Source organism: Monodon monoceros, unplaced genomic scaffold (assembly GCF_005190385.1).
Source record: "Monodon monoceros isolate NGI ecotype Baffin Bay Population unplaced genomic scaffold, NGI_Narwhal_1 Super_Scaffold_4, whole genome shotgun sequence".
NCBI classification, from domain to species: domain Eukaryota; kingdom Metazoa; phylum Chordata; class Mammalia; order Artiodactyla; family Monodontidae; genus Monodon; species Monodon monoceros.
In genome coordinates, this window is record NW_021703781.1 from 3868060 (window position 1) to 3886842 (window position 18783).

The 18783-nt window shown below is 41.7% G+C and overlaps 1 protein-coding gene across 2 annotated transcripts in view; it reads left to right on the forward strand.

Annotated features, from left to right (window-relative positions):
• The window catches only part of MAP3K21 (mitogen-activated protein kinase kinase kinase 21), a 52470-nt gene extending 33959 nt beyond the window's left edge, over positions 1–18511 (forward strand). The window contains exons 6-11 of one of the 2 annotated variants that reach the window (XM_029245375.1): positions 5661–5783; positions 7760–7910; positions 8515–8612; positions 11411–12196; positions 13695–13870; positions 18364–18511. In XM_029245375.1, coding sequence (XP_029101208.1) covers positions 5661–5783; positions 7760–7910; positions 8515–8612; positions 11411–12196; positions 13695–13870; positions 18364–18426 — 1397 coding nt within the window. In that variant the 3' untranslated portion in view covers positions 18427–18511. Of the gene's footprint in view, positions 1–5660; positions 5784–7759; positions 7911–8514; positions 8613–11410; positions 12197–13694; positions 16865–18363 lie in introns of those variants that run through there. The other variant, XM_029245374.1, reaches the window with a different exon arrangement.
• The last annotated feature ends 272 nt before the right edge of the window (positions 18512–18783 follow it).

The following is an 18783-nucleotide window of genomic DNA, read 5'->3' on the forward strand; positions in this document are numbered from 1 at the left end:
AGAGTGATTAAATAAAATATCTCAGGATTCCCGAGGTTCTTCTTCTCAAATGTTGCTTGGCCTAATACCTTGCATTTATTCAGCACAAATTGAATATATTTTACCGTTTTTGCTAGATTTATATTATTCCTGGATTGTACTATTTGCCTTTTCTATTTCTGAGAATAGAGGGGTCCTTTTAGTTACACATTACTTTACCTTCTGCCGCTTAATAAAAGATTCTGGTTAAAACATAACCCATAAAATCTACTAATCCTGATCCATTTTGAAGGAATGAAATGCAGCTTCTATGATTTAGAATGGCAGTTACCTCTTCTGCCCACAAGATGGTGCTACATTGTTGTGACACTGGTACCGCTAGGGAAACTATTTTTCTCATTCGAATCCCCCAGCTCTACACTCCCCTCTCCACACACACACACACACACACACACACACACATACACACCCAGGGGTTACTTGCCCAACATCCCAAAGTAGGACACACATCCAAAGATCCAAAGAAAAGAATGATAACTATAAAAATAATTATTTTTCTCCTTCAGGAATCTTGCTGAGTAGGGAAAGCAATTATTTGTACCTTATTAAGTTCATGGGAGTTAGCTGATTCTGATATTAGTATCTGCTAGAAAGTTCTTTGAGGTACCAGATTTTAGTACTATTTAATGGTACATTTTTAAGGAAGAAACGGCTGATAGGTGATAGATTGAAGGGTGGTGATACTTTCCTTTCAGCATACCAAATTACTTGAACCCCTTTTGCAGGGTTTTTTCCATGTGTAACTGGCTTAAAGAATTTCTCAGAAACATATTTGAGACTCCTACAAACTGGTTCTTAATATTTATGCCTGTGGATCTTTCAAAAATGTGCTATTAAATGTGAATAATTATCTAAGCGTTGTAATTTTGTCCTTCAGAATCACTGATGGTAGCTTTGAATCTTATGGCTACTTATAGCTATGGTGACTTACTGCCAGAAAACTCAAATGTAATTATTCCTGCTGGCAATCCTGCATAGCTAGCGAATAAGGAAGAGAAATGCTTATAAAATGAGACAGCATCATCTAAGAGTTTGTAAATGATATTTTGTGCATCCTTGGAATTTGTAGAACGAAAAAGAACGCTCATGGTAGATATTTTTATATTGTTACCACTTTGTATCACTCCTGCTGTATTATGTTTATTCTGAACCAAAGTTGTGTTTTTAGAACATATAAAACCGGTCAAAGAGGTTCTGAAGCTTTCAGAAGTCGGCGTGTCTCTAAAGCCGTGGTATTCTCACTTCAGCCATTTCAGAGGTGCCCGAGTCCTGCCTGGGATGCGTGAGTGTGAGTGAGTGTGTGCACACCCATAGGGAGAGAAGGCAAAAGCTCCACCAGGACTCTTCAAAGAATACTGCAACTTCTGTAAAAATGATGGTTCCCACTGAGCCGGGTCAGTGTCCTTAATGAAACATAAATATTGCCAGGGGAAATGCAAGTACAGGTTTACTCAAAAGCCTGTGGCCCACACGATAACCTGCCATGAGAACACGTCTAGCAAGCGGTCCAGAGAAAAACTGGACATTGGCCAGGGCCCCTTAACAGTTCAGCCCAAGTTTTCCTAAATGTGTAACTAGGACAGAGTCAAGCTTTCCCCATTTCATAGGGACAAGGATGTTTATCATAAAGAATATTTTATTTATGTTTAAAGCACAGAGCGCCTTTTTTTCCCCCTGAGTGAAAGTCTTTAGATTTTTTCAGAAGACCGGAAACACTCCAGATCTTGGGGATTGTGGAAGTCCAGTCTTGTGCCTTTGTAACTCGCCCTTGGCCTTAAAGCCTTCCATGCTGTTTCCCTGACCTGTGCCTGGCATCTCTCCTCCCATCATTTGTTCCCCATGGTTTGCCATTCAGATGCCGTGGCCTGATTCTGTGTTCTAGTGCGGAGGCCTGCAAGAGCAGCCCTCCTTCTGCTCTGGGCTGGAGGCTCATCCACAGCGTGCGGACAAACCACGGGGCTAGTTGAACCTTTATAACGCGCTTCAGTCTAAACTGTTTCATATCTTTGGATAAGAATATTTCTTTCTTTTCCTACCTGCTTCCCCTCCCCCCAGTTCAGTTCGTCATCTGCCCTGATGAGCTGCTTTCTTGCATCCATTCTTTCCTTAACTACTCTGCCCAGTCAAGTCTTTCTTGCTCACGTAAATGGTAGATGGACAGAGCCTCCCATCTGGCACGTCATTTCCATTCGCTTTGTCTTCACAACATGATCTCTGCCCCTGTGTTACTTGTAATCTTTTCTTTTAATTGGAGTACAGTTGCTTTACAATGTTGTGTTAGTTTCTACTGTACAGCAAAGTGAATCAGCTATACGTACACACATATCCCCTCTTTTTTGGATTTCCTTCCATTTAGGTCACCGCAGAGCATTGAATAGAGTTCCCTGTGCTATGCAGTAGGTTCTCATTAGGTATCTATTTTATACATAGTATCAATAGTGTATATACGTCAATCCCCATCTCTCAATTCATCCCACCCCTTGCCCCTTGGTATCCATACATTTGTTTTCTATGTCTGTGTCTCTATTTCTGCTTTGCAAATAGGATCACCTATACCATTTTTTTAGATTCCACATATATGGGCATATACCCAGAGAAAACGGTAATTCAAAAAGACACATGCACCCCAGTGTTCATAGCAGCACTGTTTACAATAGCCAGGACATGGAAACAATCTAAGCGTCTCTCAACAGAGGAATGGATAAAGAAAATGTGGCACGTGTATATATAATGGAATATTACTCAGCCATAAAAAGGAACAAAATTGGGTCATTTGCAGAGATTTGTAGAGATGTAGAGGGACCTAGAGTCTGTCGTACAGAGTGAAATAAGTCAGAAAGAGAAAAACAAATACCGTATACTAACGCATATGTGTTACTTGTAATCTTAAACAGAGAAGACATTGATTCTGCAAAGATTTGCTACGTACCTTTCCTGTGCACATTTGGGGGTGGTCACAGTGATGGCAGCTGACTCCTTCCCCCCAACATAGAGAGCTGACATTGTATTGGGGACAGCCTTAAGCTAATAATTAAACAAATGCTTATTTTTTTTGCTGTAATTATTAACTACTGTGAAGGAAAAGTCCTGTGACAGTGATTAGTAGAGAGATGTCTCCTGGTCTAAGGAGATCACAGACAGCTTCCTCACAAAGAAACCTTTAAATGGAGACTCGAAGTAGGAATTTACCAAACACGAGGGGAACAGGCAGGGAACACCTGCGAAGAAACTTGGTTTCTTCCAGGAATTGAAAAATGACCAGTGTGGCTTGACTCTGCCCCCGGGCCAAATCCAGCCTCCCGCCTGTTTTGTATAGCTCACAAGCTAAGAACATTTAAATACTAGAAAAAACGATTTTCTGACACATGAACATTGCAGGAAAGGTAAACTGCAGCGTCCATAATAGAGTCACATTGGAACACACGCCTTTATGTGTTTGTGGGAATGCTTTCTCGCTCCGTCAGACCACATGGCTCATAGAAACTAAAATATTTACTGTGTGGCACTGCTTAGGAAAAGTTTGCTGACCCCTGGTGTAGACCACGGCGAGTGATGGGAGAGCAGGGCACAGTGAGGCTAGGGTGGCACGAGGAGCCCAGACTCTGATTTGCAGGGGACTGGAGAGGATGTTATGATTTTGACCTGTAACTTTAAGAATGATGAAAAGCCTTTGAGGGATTTTAAGCAGGGGAATGATAGTCGATAGTCAGCCATGCATTTTTAAAAAGACATCTGCCTGCTGTGAGGTAGACCAGAGGGGCCAAACAGAGATGCTGAAAGATCAATCAAGGGATTGTAGCAGCCTCGGCGTGAAATGATGGTGGCAGCGGAAATGGAGAGAACAGAAAGCATCACTCATGTGTGTTGAGCATTTATTATGTTCTGAGCCCTGTACTTAAGTATTTTCTGTATTTATTTGTATTTAATTTTTCCTAACTGTCCTGTGAAATAGGAATAATTATTTTTTCCATTTTTGTCAATGAAGGTGCTGTGACTTCAAAGAGATTAAGTCACTTTCCCAAAATTCATGTGGCTAGTAAGTGATAAGCTGGGATTCATTCACATCTGGAGTTTGCTGATTCCAGAACCTAGAATATAAATTTCTCAACTATAACTCTAAGAAGAATATATAACGAGTTTTACAAGATATTTTGTGTTTGACTGGATATGGTGGGTCAGGGAGAACACAATATCAAGAAAAGTTTCAAATTCCTAGCATGAGTAATTGGATAGATGTCTTGCCTACCAAATTCGAACTCATTTCAAATACCAGGTGGTTCTTTAAAGTTCTTTAATTTTCAAAAAGGCAAATTATAGCTGTCTTGCATATGTGAAATGAACATGTGTCAATGATTTTATTCAACTTATTAATTAATGAGGGAACCAGTTAAAACTGGCTCGCATGAGAATTTGAGGGCCTAAGTGTTTATGGTCAATTTAGTAAAGAAATGTTAGGATTAGATTGCTAGGCTAAATACAAACCCAATATGGCTGTAAATCATAACCTTTGGGATTTTCTTTTACACCAGACAGCAGTTATTTGCATCATCACCAGACAAAATCTACAAGTTAACCTCTGCTCCTACTGAGTTGTAAAAATAGCCCAGTCAATAGAACATCAGTCAGAGGTTAAGCTCGGCACTGCACTGAAAGAACATCCGGTAATTTCTTTTACCTGCTTCCAAGTTTCTGATAATTTTTCTGGCAGCGTACAGAGTTTTCCCAGACACCCTCCTCTTTCCTCTGGTAATATGACTTTTCTTCCGTATGTTCCCATAGTTCTTGGCACATCTCTGGCATGAGAGCTACCCTATATTACAGTTAGGTAATAGTAACCATCGTATGTACGTAGCGTGACCACAAAACGCTTTCAACTGCAGGCAAGGGGGAGTTTCTCTTGACCCTGGCTGGGTCTGAAAATTAAACCGACACAAGCCCGATCCACAGGGGAACAGCATAAAAATGTACTTAATGTAAGTTTCTGTGACATGGGAACCTGCATCAGGAAAGGAAGACCCAAAGAAACAGACCTGAATGTTGAGGAAGGTTGATGAAGAGTGGATGGTCATGTGGAAATGTGACAGGCTAAGTAGTAAACGTTGGGGTAGCATGTCCGGAGCCCCGCATAACGTCCGCTTTCCGTTCTAATCACCACGGCAACCCTGGGAGGTGTCTGCTGTTCTAGCCAACAACCGCAGGGACCAGCGCCGAGAGGCTCCTGACTAGTTTGGGGTCTGTAGTCCGTTAGTGACAGAACCAGGACTCATGTAAACCCAGGGTGTCTCCCATCTCGATTTTGTTTTCAACTCTATCAGACTGCACGAAGGTAACTCTTTCTGCCCGGAAAACCGTGAGTTCTGCAATACGCAGTAATAGTTTCTTTCCTTGTGAGCATGTGTCTCTCACCGTGCCTCATGTGTCATGACTCTGAGTCATTGTTTACGGACATGAGCCCTGAATGGAAGATAAGTAAGAAACTAGGAACAGACTCTGAGATACACCATATTCTTACTGTCTGGCCGTTCCTGCTTTTATTGCCATGTGCGAAAGCTGGGGCTACGGGAATAACCGAAAACCATGGACTCTCAGTTCTCATTTTTTTTTTTCCCCATATCTGACAGATTTCCAGCACAAAATAACCGTGCAGGCCTCCCCCAACTTGGACAAACGGAGGAGCCTGAACAGCAGCAGCTTCAGTACACCGAGCAGCCCCACGGTGATCCCCCGACTCCGGGCAATACAGCGTGAGCTTTCTCCCCCACGGGGGGCTTCTGGGCGGCTTTCTGTCACTAACTGACTGGGATCCAACTGAAGCAGACATTCATAGCCGGTTCTAACCCTGTGATATTTAGGAGGTGTCAGAACTATTTGGAAAGCAAGATTTGGTCTTATCTTCCTTAGCCTCATTTTCTTGTTCTCACAATCAATGATTTTTAGATTCCACGCAATCGGTGATGTGACCAGGCCACAGAGCAGAAAGTGAAATAATATCGTGAGACATTTTGTTAAACGCCTGCCTGCAACATTTGCATGACCTAGTTATATCAGTAGCCTCTTTATGGATATTTTGAAAGCTGAAATCAGGAATTCAAGGTTACTTCCGTTCGTTTCATTGTTTTGTAAGGAAAAAAATATTTTGCTTTTTGAAATTTAGCTTGAATATGGTCCGTGTTGACCAACTAATGCAAACAGCCCTCCACTTAGGGTGGTTCGACTTAGGGTTTTTTGACTGTATGATGGTGCAGAGTGATTCACATTCAGTGGAAACCGTACTTCGAATTTTGAATTTTTTTTTTTTTTTTTTTGGCGATACGCGGGCCTCTCACTGCTGTGGCCTCTCCCGTTGCGGAGCACAGGCTCCGGACGCGCAGGCTCAGCGGCCATGGCTCACGGGCCCAGCCGCTCTGCAGCATGTGGGATCCTCCCGGACCGGGGCACAAACCCGTGTCCCCTGCATCGGCAGGCGGACTGTCAACCACTGCGCCACCAGGGAAGCCCTCGAATTTTGAATTTTGATCTTTTCCTGGGCAGTGATACTGGGTACCATCCTCTCTCGTGATGCTGGGCAGTGCACCATCACAAGGGTGAACAACCCATACACTCACAACCACTCTGTACCCACATAAGCAGTCTGTTTTTCACTTTCAGTACAGCATTCAGTAAGTCACATGAGACATTTGACTTTATTATAAAATAGGCTTTGCATTAGATGATTTTGCCCAACTGTAGACTAGTGTAAGTGTTCTGAGCACATTCAAGGTGGGCAGGGCTAAGCCATGATGTTTCGTAGGTGAGGTGTATCAAACACGTTTTCACCTTATGATATTTTTAACTTAGGATAGATTATTGGATGAAACCCCATCGTAAGTCGGGGAAGATCTGTCCTTCAAAATACCACTTAGTATTTTGATTTTAGAGTGTTCAGCCTAGTGGAAAAAATAAATATACTAATTCATCTGGCATCCTCGCACTGTGAGAGTTTCAATTAGACCCAAAGGGGATATTTTTACCCCCTGTGTAGGTATGTCATAATGTTTTCAGTTGTGTTTTGGGAACCTCTGGTGTGTGACGGGGTTGTTTTCTAAGTGTGTAGTAATAACAGCCACTCTCCCAGTGATTCCCAAGCCAACTGTCAGTGCACAGAGAGGCTGGGGGTTGGCATATGTGTGTGTCAGCAACATGTGGGTGTTAGACGTGAGTGTAAACCGCCCAAGAGGGGATGAAATAAGGCAAGACGTGGGGAAACTTAACATACATTCAGATTTTTAAAGGTAATTGCAGCCAAACACTTGTGATGACTAATGAAAAATTGGCTTAAATTACAATTTTAAAATATACCTTTGTTCCTTAGGTTCAAAACTTTGATTTGGTTAAAAAATTAAGTATTAAGTTTGTTTTCAGTTAACTGTTCAATTTGACCTTTTTTCCCCCAAATAAAATGAAATCCTAACTGTTGCATAATGTTAAATACATAGATAAATAAATAACTCTTTATGGCTAATTTACCTCCAATTTGTATCTTTTAATTTAGTTCACTTTTCTTGCTGTTATCAGAGATAGAACTTTGCCAGCGGCAGGGTGAAAGAAATTAATTTCTTTGTCGTTTTCATGTTTCTCAATTGTTCACACGTTTCGACTAAGATAGTTTTACAACTGATTTGATTCATTTTAACTTAACAATTTTTTAATTGGTTAATGAGTGATGATGTTCTCTGTTTAGTGACCTCAGATGAAAGCAATAAAACTTGGGGCAGGAACACGGTCTGTCGACAAGAAGAATTTGAAGATGTAAAAAGGAATTTCAAGAAAAAGGGTTGTACCTGGGGTCCAAATTCCATTCAAATGAAAGAAAGAACTGACTGCAAAGAAAGGTACTTGTGTGACATCTGGTGGCATTTCAGTGTGTACTGTGATAAATAGCAGTGCGTTTTAAATATTGCACTGGCCAGACCTAACTTTTATTTATTTATTTTTAATTAATTTATTTATTTTTTGCGGTATGTGGGCCTCTCACTGTTGTGGCCTCTCCCGTTGCGGAGCACAGGCTCTGGACGCGCAGGCTTAATGGCCACGGCTCACGGGCCCAGCCGCTCTGCGGCATGCGGGATCCTCCCAGACCAGGGCACGAACCCGTGTCCCCTGCATCGGCAGGCGGACTCTCAACCACTGCGCCACCAGGGAAGCCCAGGCCAGACCTAACTTTTAAAAAGCAATTAGAGTAATACAGAGATACCTGAATATAATTTCATTTCTAGGATGGGTTTATCCTACTAAATCAATTATTATTTAGTTAAGCAATTAAAAAGATTCTCTGTCTCTTGTTAAGGTTTTATCTGTACTTTGTTAGCTCTTTAAAACATAGAGGCCAATATGTTCTCTTTACTACCTAAAAATATTGTTAGCGTGTATCCACCAAAACCTAATTTGTGTGTCATATGGTTCTATTATATCAAAATAAACATTTTTCTCTTGTAGAATAAGACCTCTCTCAGATGGCAACAGTCCTTGGTCAACCATCTTAATAAAAAATCAGAAAACCATGCCGCTGGCTTCATTATTTGTGGACCAGTCAGGTAAATGTGCTTCAGGAAATAGAATTTGCTTGAGTTAGACTGAGCCTCTGAGAGTTCTAGAAGTGACATGGGAAAGGTTAGCAGCATCACATATACTGAGTCGCAGTGGCTACACTAAGCTCAAAAGTTATCTTCTGTCCTGTCAGTCTTCGTGGCGAAAAGTAATCAGGCTCCACATTGTTTATTAGGAATTTGTAACTCTTATTCTTCACCAGAAAAATTAGTATAATTTATTATATAGAACCACATTACTGTAGTATAGGAAATAGTAAATATGAAAATGTAGGCGCCCTGAAATTCTGCTGAGATTATATTCCCACCCCACGACCTGATGAAATATTGTCAGGCGGGTTAGTTGTGGGAAACTACTGCTGGAGAGTATTACACTGGAATCTCTAGTTTAAATGAACCATCATCACTTTCAGTGTTCAGTATTCCTATTCAATATTCAGATATTAAAAGGTTGAAGAGATTTGGAAGTTGCTGGAGAGTTTCAATGATGGGTTAACTCTGAAGAAAAGCAAATTGGTCTTTATCCTTGACAATTTAAGGCAGCCCTTTGGTACTGTGGTCAAATTAGAGATGTCTTAGCAAAACACGGGATAAACTTCTTGAACTTATGATCGGTGCTATGCTCAGTTTTACAAGCACCTTATCACCTACTGCCCATGTTCAGTTTTCTTCTTCTGTGTTCATCACAAGCGTGTGGTTTCAGCATAAATATCTCCATAAATACTTTCAGGTAAACACAAGGCGGGTGCTGTGTAATCCCTGGGTAGATGCTTTCTGATGTCAGATTCATTACTGTATTCTGACTCTTTCTCGCCTGTAAAGGCATGAGGGTCTCTCACTATACACTACGATTCATCGTCAGATGGCGTTTGAGGACTAATGAAGAACAATTAACAGTAATAAAACTGTTAATTCTGTAGTACAAGTTTCATTATTTGTGACTGTTGAAAAAAAGTCTTCTTGCTTTTTTTCCCTGAATTTTTTTTTATTCTTTCTTAGAATATTTTGATCCCATGAATAACTCTTCCACAGGACAGTTGGAGGAAATAAAAGGATGTATTTGGCTGACTCAGCTGGGTCTCCATTAAGTTAACCCTGTAGTTCATTGGAAGGATCACTGAGCAAAAGGTTTACACAGTCTGTCCTGCTTGAAGGTCCCCCTCCTTCCATCTGTGGGGCCTCATCCTTCTAAGTGTTTCTGTCTCAGCCCAAGCGTTTCCTGAAAACGTCCCCTGACCGCCTTAGCTGCAGTGGTGTCTCACCCCATCCCTGTATCTTAGTACCCAGTTTTACTTATGCATCGCTCTTCCCTGAAATCCTTATTGGTCTGCATGGGCACCAGTAATGTGTGTGTTCTCTGTCACCCCAAATTAGAATGTCAGCTCCTCGAAGGCAAAGATTTTATCTGGTTTGTTCACCACCCTACTCCCAGGGCCTGGTGCATAGCAAGTCTTCAGTATCTCCTGAATGCCTAAGTGAATCCTAAAAGGACAGTTGGATCTGATGTAGATATTGATTATATTCACCTTGGTTTGGGGCCTGCGAATGCATGCCATCAGTCATAGAAAGACTGGGAAAGATTGTGATGGATCCATGTAGATTCATGACAGCTCAGGAGGAAAGTGTGGGGAAGGAAGTGCTCAGTATGCTTCGAAACCTATGGCTTTTACTTGTCAACAGCATTTACCCTCTTTTTTAAAAAAATGATGGCTTAATAATTTGTTATTCGTTACATGTACCGTGCATTCAACCCATCAAAGCACAGTTCGTGCCTACTTGATGAAGGCACTATTTGGGGAAGACCCCTCACAAGATGAAACCTGCAGGGATGCTCACAGCCGCTGTGACCTGAAAGTAGAAAACAGAGGAAACCGAACGACACCAGAGAGGCTTCAGCGGAAGCCAAGATCACATGTGGGAAGAAGGGCAGTGTCAGGCCTTCTTAGGGCCAGGCAGGATTTTGAGATAGAATTGTCTGAGGGAAATGGGACAGTGGGAGGAGGACACGGGGAGAAAGATAGCAGAGGAAAATACTGGGCTTGTTGGGAGAAAAGCTGGCATCCGGCTGGTCTAGCGAACCGAGCACATTTTAGGTGCAGTGGACACAAGGCTGCAGAAATCATGGGTGTCTCTGTCGGGGATGATCTGGACACCAGGTGAGGGAGTTCGTCGTTTCAGTCATTCATGGTTAAGCCCTAAGTGATAAGAATTATAGCTTCCTCTCCAGTAGCAGAATATGTTACCCTTTGGGGCTCTGACCTCTGGAGAATCTTCTCCTGTTGCGGGGCTCCTACACTTTAATGGTAGCTTGTTGAAACAGGCTGCTGGGCACCACCATAGTCTGAAGTGTGCCAAGAATTCACTGCTCTACGCAGGATGGTTCCTGTAGCAACAGGGCGTGGCCCAGTTATCTAGGTCACGCGCAAGGGCACCTTTTGTCTGACGTGTCCTCCTGCTGCTGTCTGTGCATGTGCATTTCTGTATCTTGATGACTTTGTTTCTATAGAAGTTTCTGTTTTCTATGCCAGTGAAGATCCACTTCCTGAAGGACAGGAAACAGCAGAGGACTTGCTCGCCTGTTCCTGTGCAGGGAGCTGAGTCATTGCACCCTGGACGCCCCTTCCTTAGGGTCCTCCTGGACGAACCATTTGCTGAACTGCAAAGGACTCCATGTGTTTTGATTTAGAATATGTATTTATTAGATTTCAGCCTTGTTTTACAGTATAGCTTGCATGGTTTTTACGGTAAAATGGTCCTAGCCTGTGTGTATTTATACTTCTCTGTAGGGGCATGTGAAGAGCCACAACTTGCCCCAGATGGATTGGAACACAGAAAACCAAAGCAGATAAAATCACCGAGTCAAGCCTACATCGATCTCCCTCTTTGGAAAGATGGCCAGAGAGAGAATCTGGTGGAACCCGAAAGCTGGGAGGAGAGAACCCCGGTGAGCCCTGCCACCAGCATTCCTCAGGGGACCCCTCCGAACAGTCTGAGCAGATCCCCCCAGAGGAAGAAGACGGAGTCTGCTCTGTATGGCTGCACCGTGCTGCTGGCGTCGGTGGCTCTGGGCCTGGACATCAGAGAGCTCGCGAAAGCACAGGCTGCTGAAGACCCGTTGCCCAAGGAAGAAAGGAAGAAACGCGAGGGCATCTTCCAGCGGGCGCCTAAGTCCCGGACCAGTGCCAGCTCCGCCACTAGGCTGCCAGCCGCAGGCGAGGGGACCAGCAGCCCATCCCCGCTCCCTCCGTCCAGCGCCGCGAACCTCCTGTCCATGCCTTCTCTCTCCACCAAGTGCCTGCTGCAGACTGATGGCGAAGATTCCTTCGAGAGCAGCACACACGTCCCTTGTGACCCCAAGGTGCCCATTCCAGATCCTTGCCCTGCCTTTGGAAGGAGGGATCAGGAGTCAACCCCCGTGCCAGGACTGGAGACCCATCGTGGTGTGTGGGGAAACCTGTCTCCTCCCTTCACAGTTCCAGCACGTGTGGACGCATCTTACGCTGCTTCTTCAAAAGAAAGAGCAGCACATCACCGACGGACCATGTCTGATGGAAGTGCTTCTCAGCCCCCAGGTAGGCTGCATTCGTGGGTGAAAGTACCAAACACCACTCTAGAGGATAGACTGTAAAACTGTATGGCTCTCTGATTTTATCTTCTCCAAGCGATTACATTTACAAATTTGTTTTCACATAAATCTTTGAATTTTACCCTACTCTTTTGTTTGACTTTATCATTTGGATCCTTGGAGGAGTATAATTAAGTTTCAGTAACTTAAATACATAACAGCATATTAAAACAGAAAGAGGGGCTTCCCTGGTGGCGCAGTGGTTGACAGTCTGCCTGCCGATGCAGGGGACGCAGGTTCGTGCCCCGGTCCGGGAAGATCCCACGTGCCGCAGAGCGGCTGGGCCCGTGAGCCATGGCCGCTGAGCCTGCGCATCTGGAGCCTGTGCTCCGCAACGGGAGAGGCCACAGCAGTGAGAGGCCCGCGTACCGCAAAAAAAACAAAAACAGAAAAAGCACATGGAGAATAACTGCCCCAAGCCCCTTGTGGTAGGAAGGAGAGTCATTTGCCAAAATCTGAACCAAATAATTAGTGGGAGAGTTGGCAGTAAAACTAGTCGTTTGACACAGTGTCACCTGGCTTTGCTGCCCAGGTTTATGTTGAGATTGAGTTTAGGGGGTGTAAAAGTCAAATGGACAGTAGGTGCTGTGTGGGGAATGACTATTATTCCTTTTGTATATAAAGATAATTACAACTACCTCAGATATAGATCATGAGGATTAAGTGAGATAATGTATATGAAAAATGCTTTTTAGTTTGTAAAATGTTATGCTAGGATCGGTTATAAAGTATATTAAAACTGAAACTGCTTTCATTTGCGTTACCTTTTCGTTTATCTCTTTAAGTGCTACGCCTAGACAAGATTTTTTTTCATATTATTGTTCATTGTCTTTAGATAAATTGGTTTATTGCCCTTTTATGATGCAATAAAGTATTAGTAATTTATAATTGCACATGGTGAAACCCTAGCACAAGAATCCCATAAAAAAACATGCTTTTTTTCTTAGTTTGAAGCCAATGATTATTTGCTACAGTGGTAGTAAGTCAGTTCTTCAGAACAAAAAAGGGAGGGTGTAACATGTCAAAGTGCATCTGCTTTCTTATTTTCATTAATTTTTTCAAATCATCATCTGAGAGCGAATTCAGTCATATTCACCGTCATTTTTAAGTCTTAACTTTAGTCCAGTCTAACCCATTGTGAAATCTATCCTGTTAATAAAACACTTCTAATAATCATTGTCCTAAGGGTATGATGATGACTTAGCTCTTTACAGGTGTCGTTTCCATAGGTTCAAGCAGTCTTTCCAACCTTGTAGTACTTTTCCGTAAAAACAAACATTCTCTCCTAACAGTTTTAAAGGTAAGGTTTGTGTTCAGGTTCTTTTGTGAAAGCTCACTTTAAGGTGGTCACCTAAGGGAAGTCATCCTGGTTATTTTCCTTGCTATCCATTGATTTCGACATCACTGTCTTTCTAATCACACACTGTCTTTGCCTCCTCAACCAGCTGGTGCAGCTCTCATCTCAGCCCCCGGAGCCTCTCAGCTGCCCCCTGAGTGGGTTTGGGGGACGCCCCCCTCGCCGCCTGGACCCCATAGTGACCTGCCAAGTGAGGTCCCGCCCGAAAAACAGAGAGCTGTCCATATGGTGCCTCTGCCCCGTCCTCCCCACCTAAGAAGCCAGGTAGGTGCCCCGAAGGCCTTCCCGCAGAGAACAGAGTCTCAGCCCGCACAGGCCTGCCCTGTGGTGGGCGGTCCAGGACCAGCCCCTGACTGTCCCCTCGGTGCCAAGGAGAGAACTAGGCCCCACGTGCCTTCCTTACTGGATGCCGACGTGGAAGGCCAGAGCAGGGACTGCACGGTGCCTCTGTGCAGGCTAAGAAGCAGAATGAGCCGACCATCCCTGTACGAACTGGAGAAAGAATTTCTGTCTTAAGTGCCTTATATTGTTCAAGCATTTTTTTTTTTAAGGTGAACAAATGAAAACAGTGTGTCTACCTTTGAATTGTTGTATGCTGCCGTGTTTTCAAAGCTGTGGCCATGTTACTAAGATAGTAATGGATGTCTAACTTCTCCAAAAATATACGTGATTGCGGTTGGCTGACTGTATTGTTATTCCACTGGATTCTTACCTAGCAACTTGAAACACTACACACGTGTAAAACAAGTGTGCAACAATGTAAATCTGTGTTTAAGCACAATTTTAAATGCTTTGTTTGCTCCCATTTATATCCTTGTCTATTAGTACACACAGAAATTGTAATGAGTGCGCCATTTTTGTTTCCTTCCTTCCTGTTTCCTTCCTTTTGTTTTCTATTTTCCTTTACCTTTTTCCATTTCTTTCCTTTTTTTTGTTATTTGTGCAACAAGAAGCCAAGAGTAATGTGATGTTAGCAAGTAAAGATGTTTATGTAAAAAAAATTTGATGACTAGAACAGATGGAGAGTCCTATTTGAACTACCTAACAAACTCAGCAGTAGGCTTATAATGTATAAGTATGTCCAAATCTCACCTAAAATATGCACTCTTTCTCTCTTTGAGAAAATTTGACTGAATGTAACTTGTAAAAGTTTTAATGAATGTAACTTCTAAAAATTTTATCCATTAGAACTCCAAAGTAGGTTTTTCAAAAAGCCAGTCATTGACATTTGACTCAGACCATATACTGTATACAGTTGGGAGGCGCTACCCTGTGTGTTCTCCCTGTAGAAAGGATCTTCCTTCTTCCTTCATCAGTAGCCATTGATTTGGTATCCAGAAGCGTAAAGCTTTTCCTTTTGTCGTAGAGTTCTTAAAAATCAATCGATGCGTGCGTTATGTGCCGAAGAAAATTCATGTCATTTAATATTATTTTTCTCTATTGAAGTAGATTTTTCAAAAAGCCAGTCATTGACATTTGACTCAGACCATATACTGTATACAGTTGAGAGGCGCTACCCTGTGTGTTCTCCCTGTAGAAAGGATCTTCCTTCTTCCTTCATCAGTAGCCATTGATTTGGTATCCAGAAGCGTAAAGCTTTTCCTTTTGTCGTAGAGTTTTTAAAAATCAATCGATGCGTGCGTTATGTGCCGAAGAAAATTCATGTCATTTAATATTATTTTTCTCTATTGAAATGCATAATCTCAAATACAGTTAGAAACACTGCAAAGTCGAGAAACAGCAGTACGGTTAGAATTTAAGTGTTTTAGAATAGTAGTTACTCACTTAATTGTAGATACATGTTAGATATCTGTTGGGTGGGACAGGCTGATGTGATAGAATGGAGGAATTTAAGTTATTTTCAGATGTGGGTTTATAAAGCGAATCTTTGGATAGCAGATCAGGTTGATTTTAAATTATTTTATGAGTCACTTTTATAAATCATAGAGTTATGATACAGATAAACTACTGAGTTACTAAGCTACTGAAATGGCTATCCAGGAGCTTGGTAAACTTGCCTGGGTTCTTTTGTTAAATCTATTATGCTTCTCTCCGTAGAATATGGTTATTCAGATGACACACAATAAGCATTTAAAATTTTCCCTACAGTGAAAAACTTTAATTGCAAACATTACTTGATATTTCATTTAAAATTTTACCTTGGTTAAGGTTTACTGAATAACTGGAAGGTCAGTGATTTAATCAGGTGTGATAAAGTATCTACCTATAGTAGGAAAAAAAAGGAGGAAAATTATATTATTTGGCCATTTTAGAACCTCTTAGTCATCTAACAAGTATGCCACTGCAAATGATGAACAGGGCATGAAAGGATTATTTTAATATAAGCGCATTTTGCCTTAAGGAAATTCTTGAAGCACAATCTCAGGTCCTTAATTACATTTTGTGGTGTTATGGTCCATTCTATGATTTGGCTTCACTTTTGGGTGGTCGTTGAATTACATAACAGAGATTTGGTTTCCTCAAAATTGTATCACATTTGAAACTGTGGTTGTATCACATTTGAAACTACTTCATACTCAGTCATACGAGGGCATGTAACTTCCAGCTAAAAGTAAACGAAATACATGCCTACGGTAATACATGAAACACGAAATACAGAAACTGTGTTTTCAGTTTTGCTTCTACCAAAACATCGTGTGTGTGTGTGTGTGTGTGTGTGTGTGTGGCACTTTGTGTGAGGGTAGGGGAGTGATGGCTGTCCGTCTGTGTGGTCCCTCTACTCTGTTCCTGTTTAGCTTTATTTTAGTCAACTCTCCATTATGATGACTTTAGAAATGAAGTTACATTAAAAAGATAATCGTCATATAAGGACTCGATCTCACACGTTACTGCAGGTAGTCATTTTTTGCTGAGATCTGTTGTACATTTGCGATTTTCTGTGTGTATAGGTATACTTAGCGGAATCTGGTTATTTATTTTCACATAGACTTCATAGCTCACTGAAAGATAAATTAAGCTGATTACTATTAGTCAACAGTTAAGGTGCTCCCACTGCAGAGATTTGAGGCCTGGGCCTGATACGCTGTATTATGAAGCTTTGTGACTGAAAAAGATGTTTACATATGTTGTCTATTTTTTTTAATAAAGTTTTTTTTATAGCTCGTCTGCTTGCTCAGTGGCTTTGATCTCCTGATGACTGTGGCTGTAGTTTGTAATGGTTCATTTTGTATTCAATAAGGAAAATGTGTTAATAAAGATTATTAGTAAGTCAGGTATTAACCTGCTGAATTCATTAAACTGAAGGATCATGATATGAATCACGGGATTCAATGAAATACTTTATTTAAAATGTTGTTTGGTTACGTTGAAACGTTGCACTTCATCGTGAGAATTTTGCAACTCCAGCTTTTCAGAACGCACCTTTTGGCAGAGTGAGTTAATGTATGAAGTAAATCTCAGTTGATGCTAGAGCACTGTGATGAACGAGACATGTTGATTATTAGCGTGTTTAAATCAGAAGAATTTCAAAACCCACCTAACATCTGGTGATTCTTGGTAAGCAATAAAAACTTCGGTGAATTAGAGAAGTAGATGGTAGCATTTCGTGCAGATCCAGGCAACACCCTATCGTATAAGAGGGAGAAAAATTTAATGTCTGTTGTATATCTGCTGAGTGTTAAGGACTCTCCTAGGTGCCCATATAAGGCACTTCCTATAATTCTCTTTAGTGAAGTTTGTGAGGTAGGTAGTAGTATCCCTATTTCATTAGATGTGAAACGGGCACAGAGAAGTTTGATAAAGTTCCAAAGACTCACCACCATTTACCTGTTCACACCTGCTGTAACCATACATATAGTATAGAAGATGGAGGCTTCTATGGAATCCAAAGCTAAGGTAGTGTTTCACACATCAGAAAGCTCAAAATTCTAGAATGGCTGAGTACTTACTTAAAAACAAAGCTAACAGTGGTTAATACGGTGGGATACTTCCTAAGTAATTGTGAAATGAAATAGAAAGTACTAAAACCTGCATATCCAACAGATCAACTCAGAGGAAAAGCAGTGTCCTCTTCAGTGGGTTTATAAATATGATGAAATTATTTAAGAACTGCAATGTAAATATAAAATAATTGGGCTTAAGCTGTATGTACTCTTTACTTCTGAAAAGGTCAACATGCTAAAACGCAGTGAAAGATGAGGCGCTTATGAATGAAACAATGTAATAAGTGCCACATACAGTGGAGCAAAAACTAACTGTTCTTGTTGTTTAGCAAGAAATAAGTAAGTTGAATATGCTGCAAACTCATTAAGTGCCTACTGTGATAGCCACTGGGAAAGACTAAAGGAATTCAGTGATGAGCAAGAGAGACACCACCTGGGTACTTGGCTGCATGGTTCTTAAGATCTAGTAAGAAAGACATTGAGAAGCTAAGCGGAGCCAGCTTCATGGGTTCGGATTGGGCTTCACACTCAGGATGTCCCTGAGCTTGATTTTAATGCTTTGCTAACACTGTCTTGAAATCCTTAAGAAATTTTGGACCGGAACCCCTCATTTTTATTTTGCACTGGGCCCTACAAATTCTGTGGCCAAGCTTGACTACAAGTGAAATGCGGGTTATAAAAGGTGAAGTAGTTGCTGTTCTGGTAGCACTGGCAGAGCAGATCTAACCTGGGGGGTTCAGAGGAGGCAGCTGGAGGAAGTCAGGACCTCTGCTGGGTGAGAAGTGCTCCCTGCAGAGTCACTAGCTTGTGACTTGTTTCTGTTGGAACTTACCAGATTTCCTCTTTGCCTTTCAGCATTTTTACCATGGTCTGTGTTGGTGCGGATCTCTGCATATATCGTACTTGGAGTTTGTTTAATTTCTTGGATGTGTAGATGTTTTCCAGCAAAGGTAGGCTTTTCAGCCGTTATTTCTTCAAGTGTTTTTTCTGCTGCTTTTCCTCTCTCCTGGGACTCTCATTACACGTATATTGCTGTACTCAGTAGTGCCCCACATTTCTCTGAGGCTCCGTTCATTTTTATTCATTCTTTTCTCTTTTTTTTTTTTTTTTCAGATTACATATGCTATATTGATTTCTCTTCAGGTTCCCTTATCTTTCTTCAGTTCCAATCTACTGTCAAGCCCCTCTAGTGACATTTTTCATTTTAGTTATTGTATTTTCAACTCCATAATTTCCATTTCATTCTTTTTTCAAACTTTTATCTCTTTATTGATA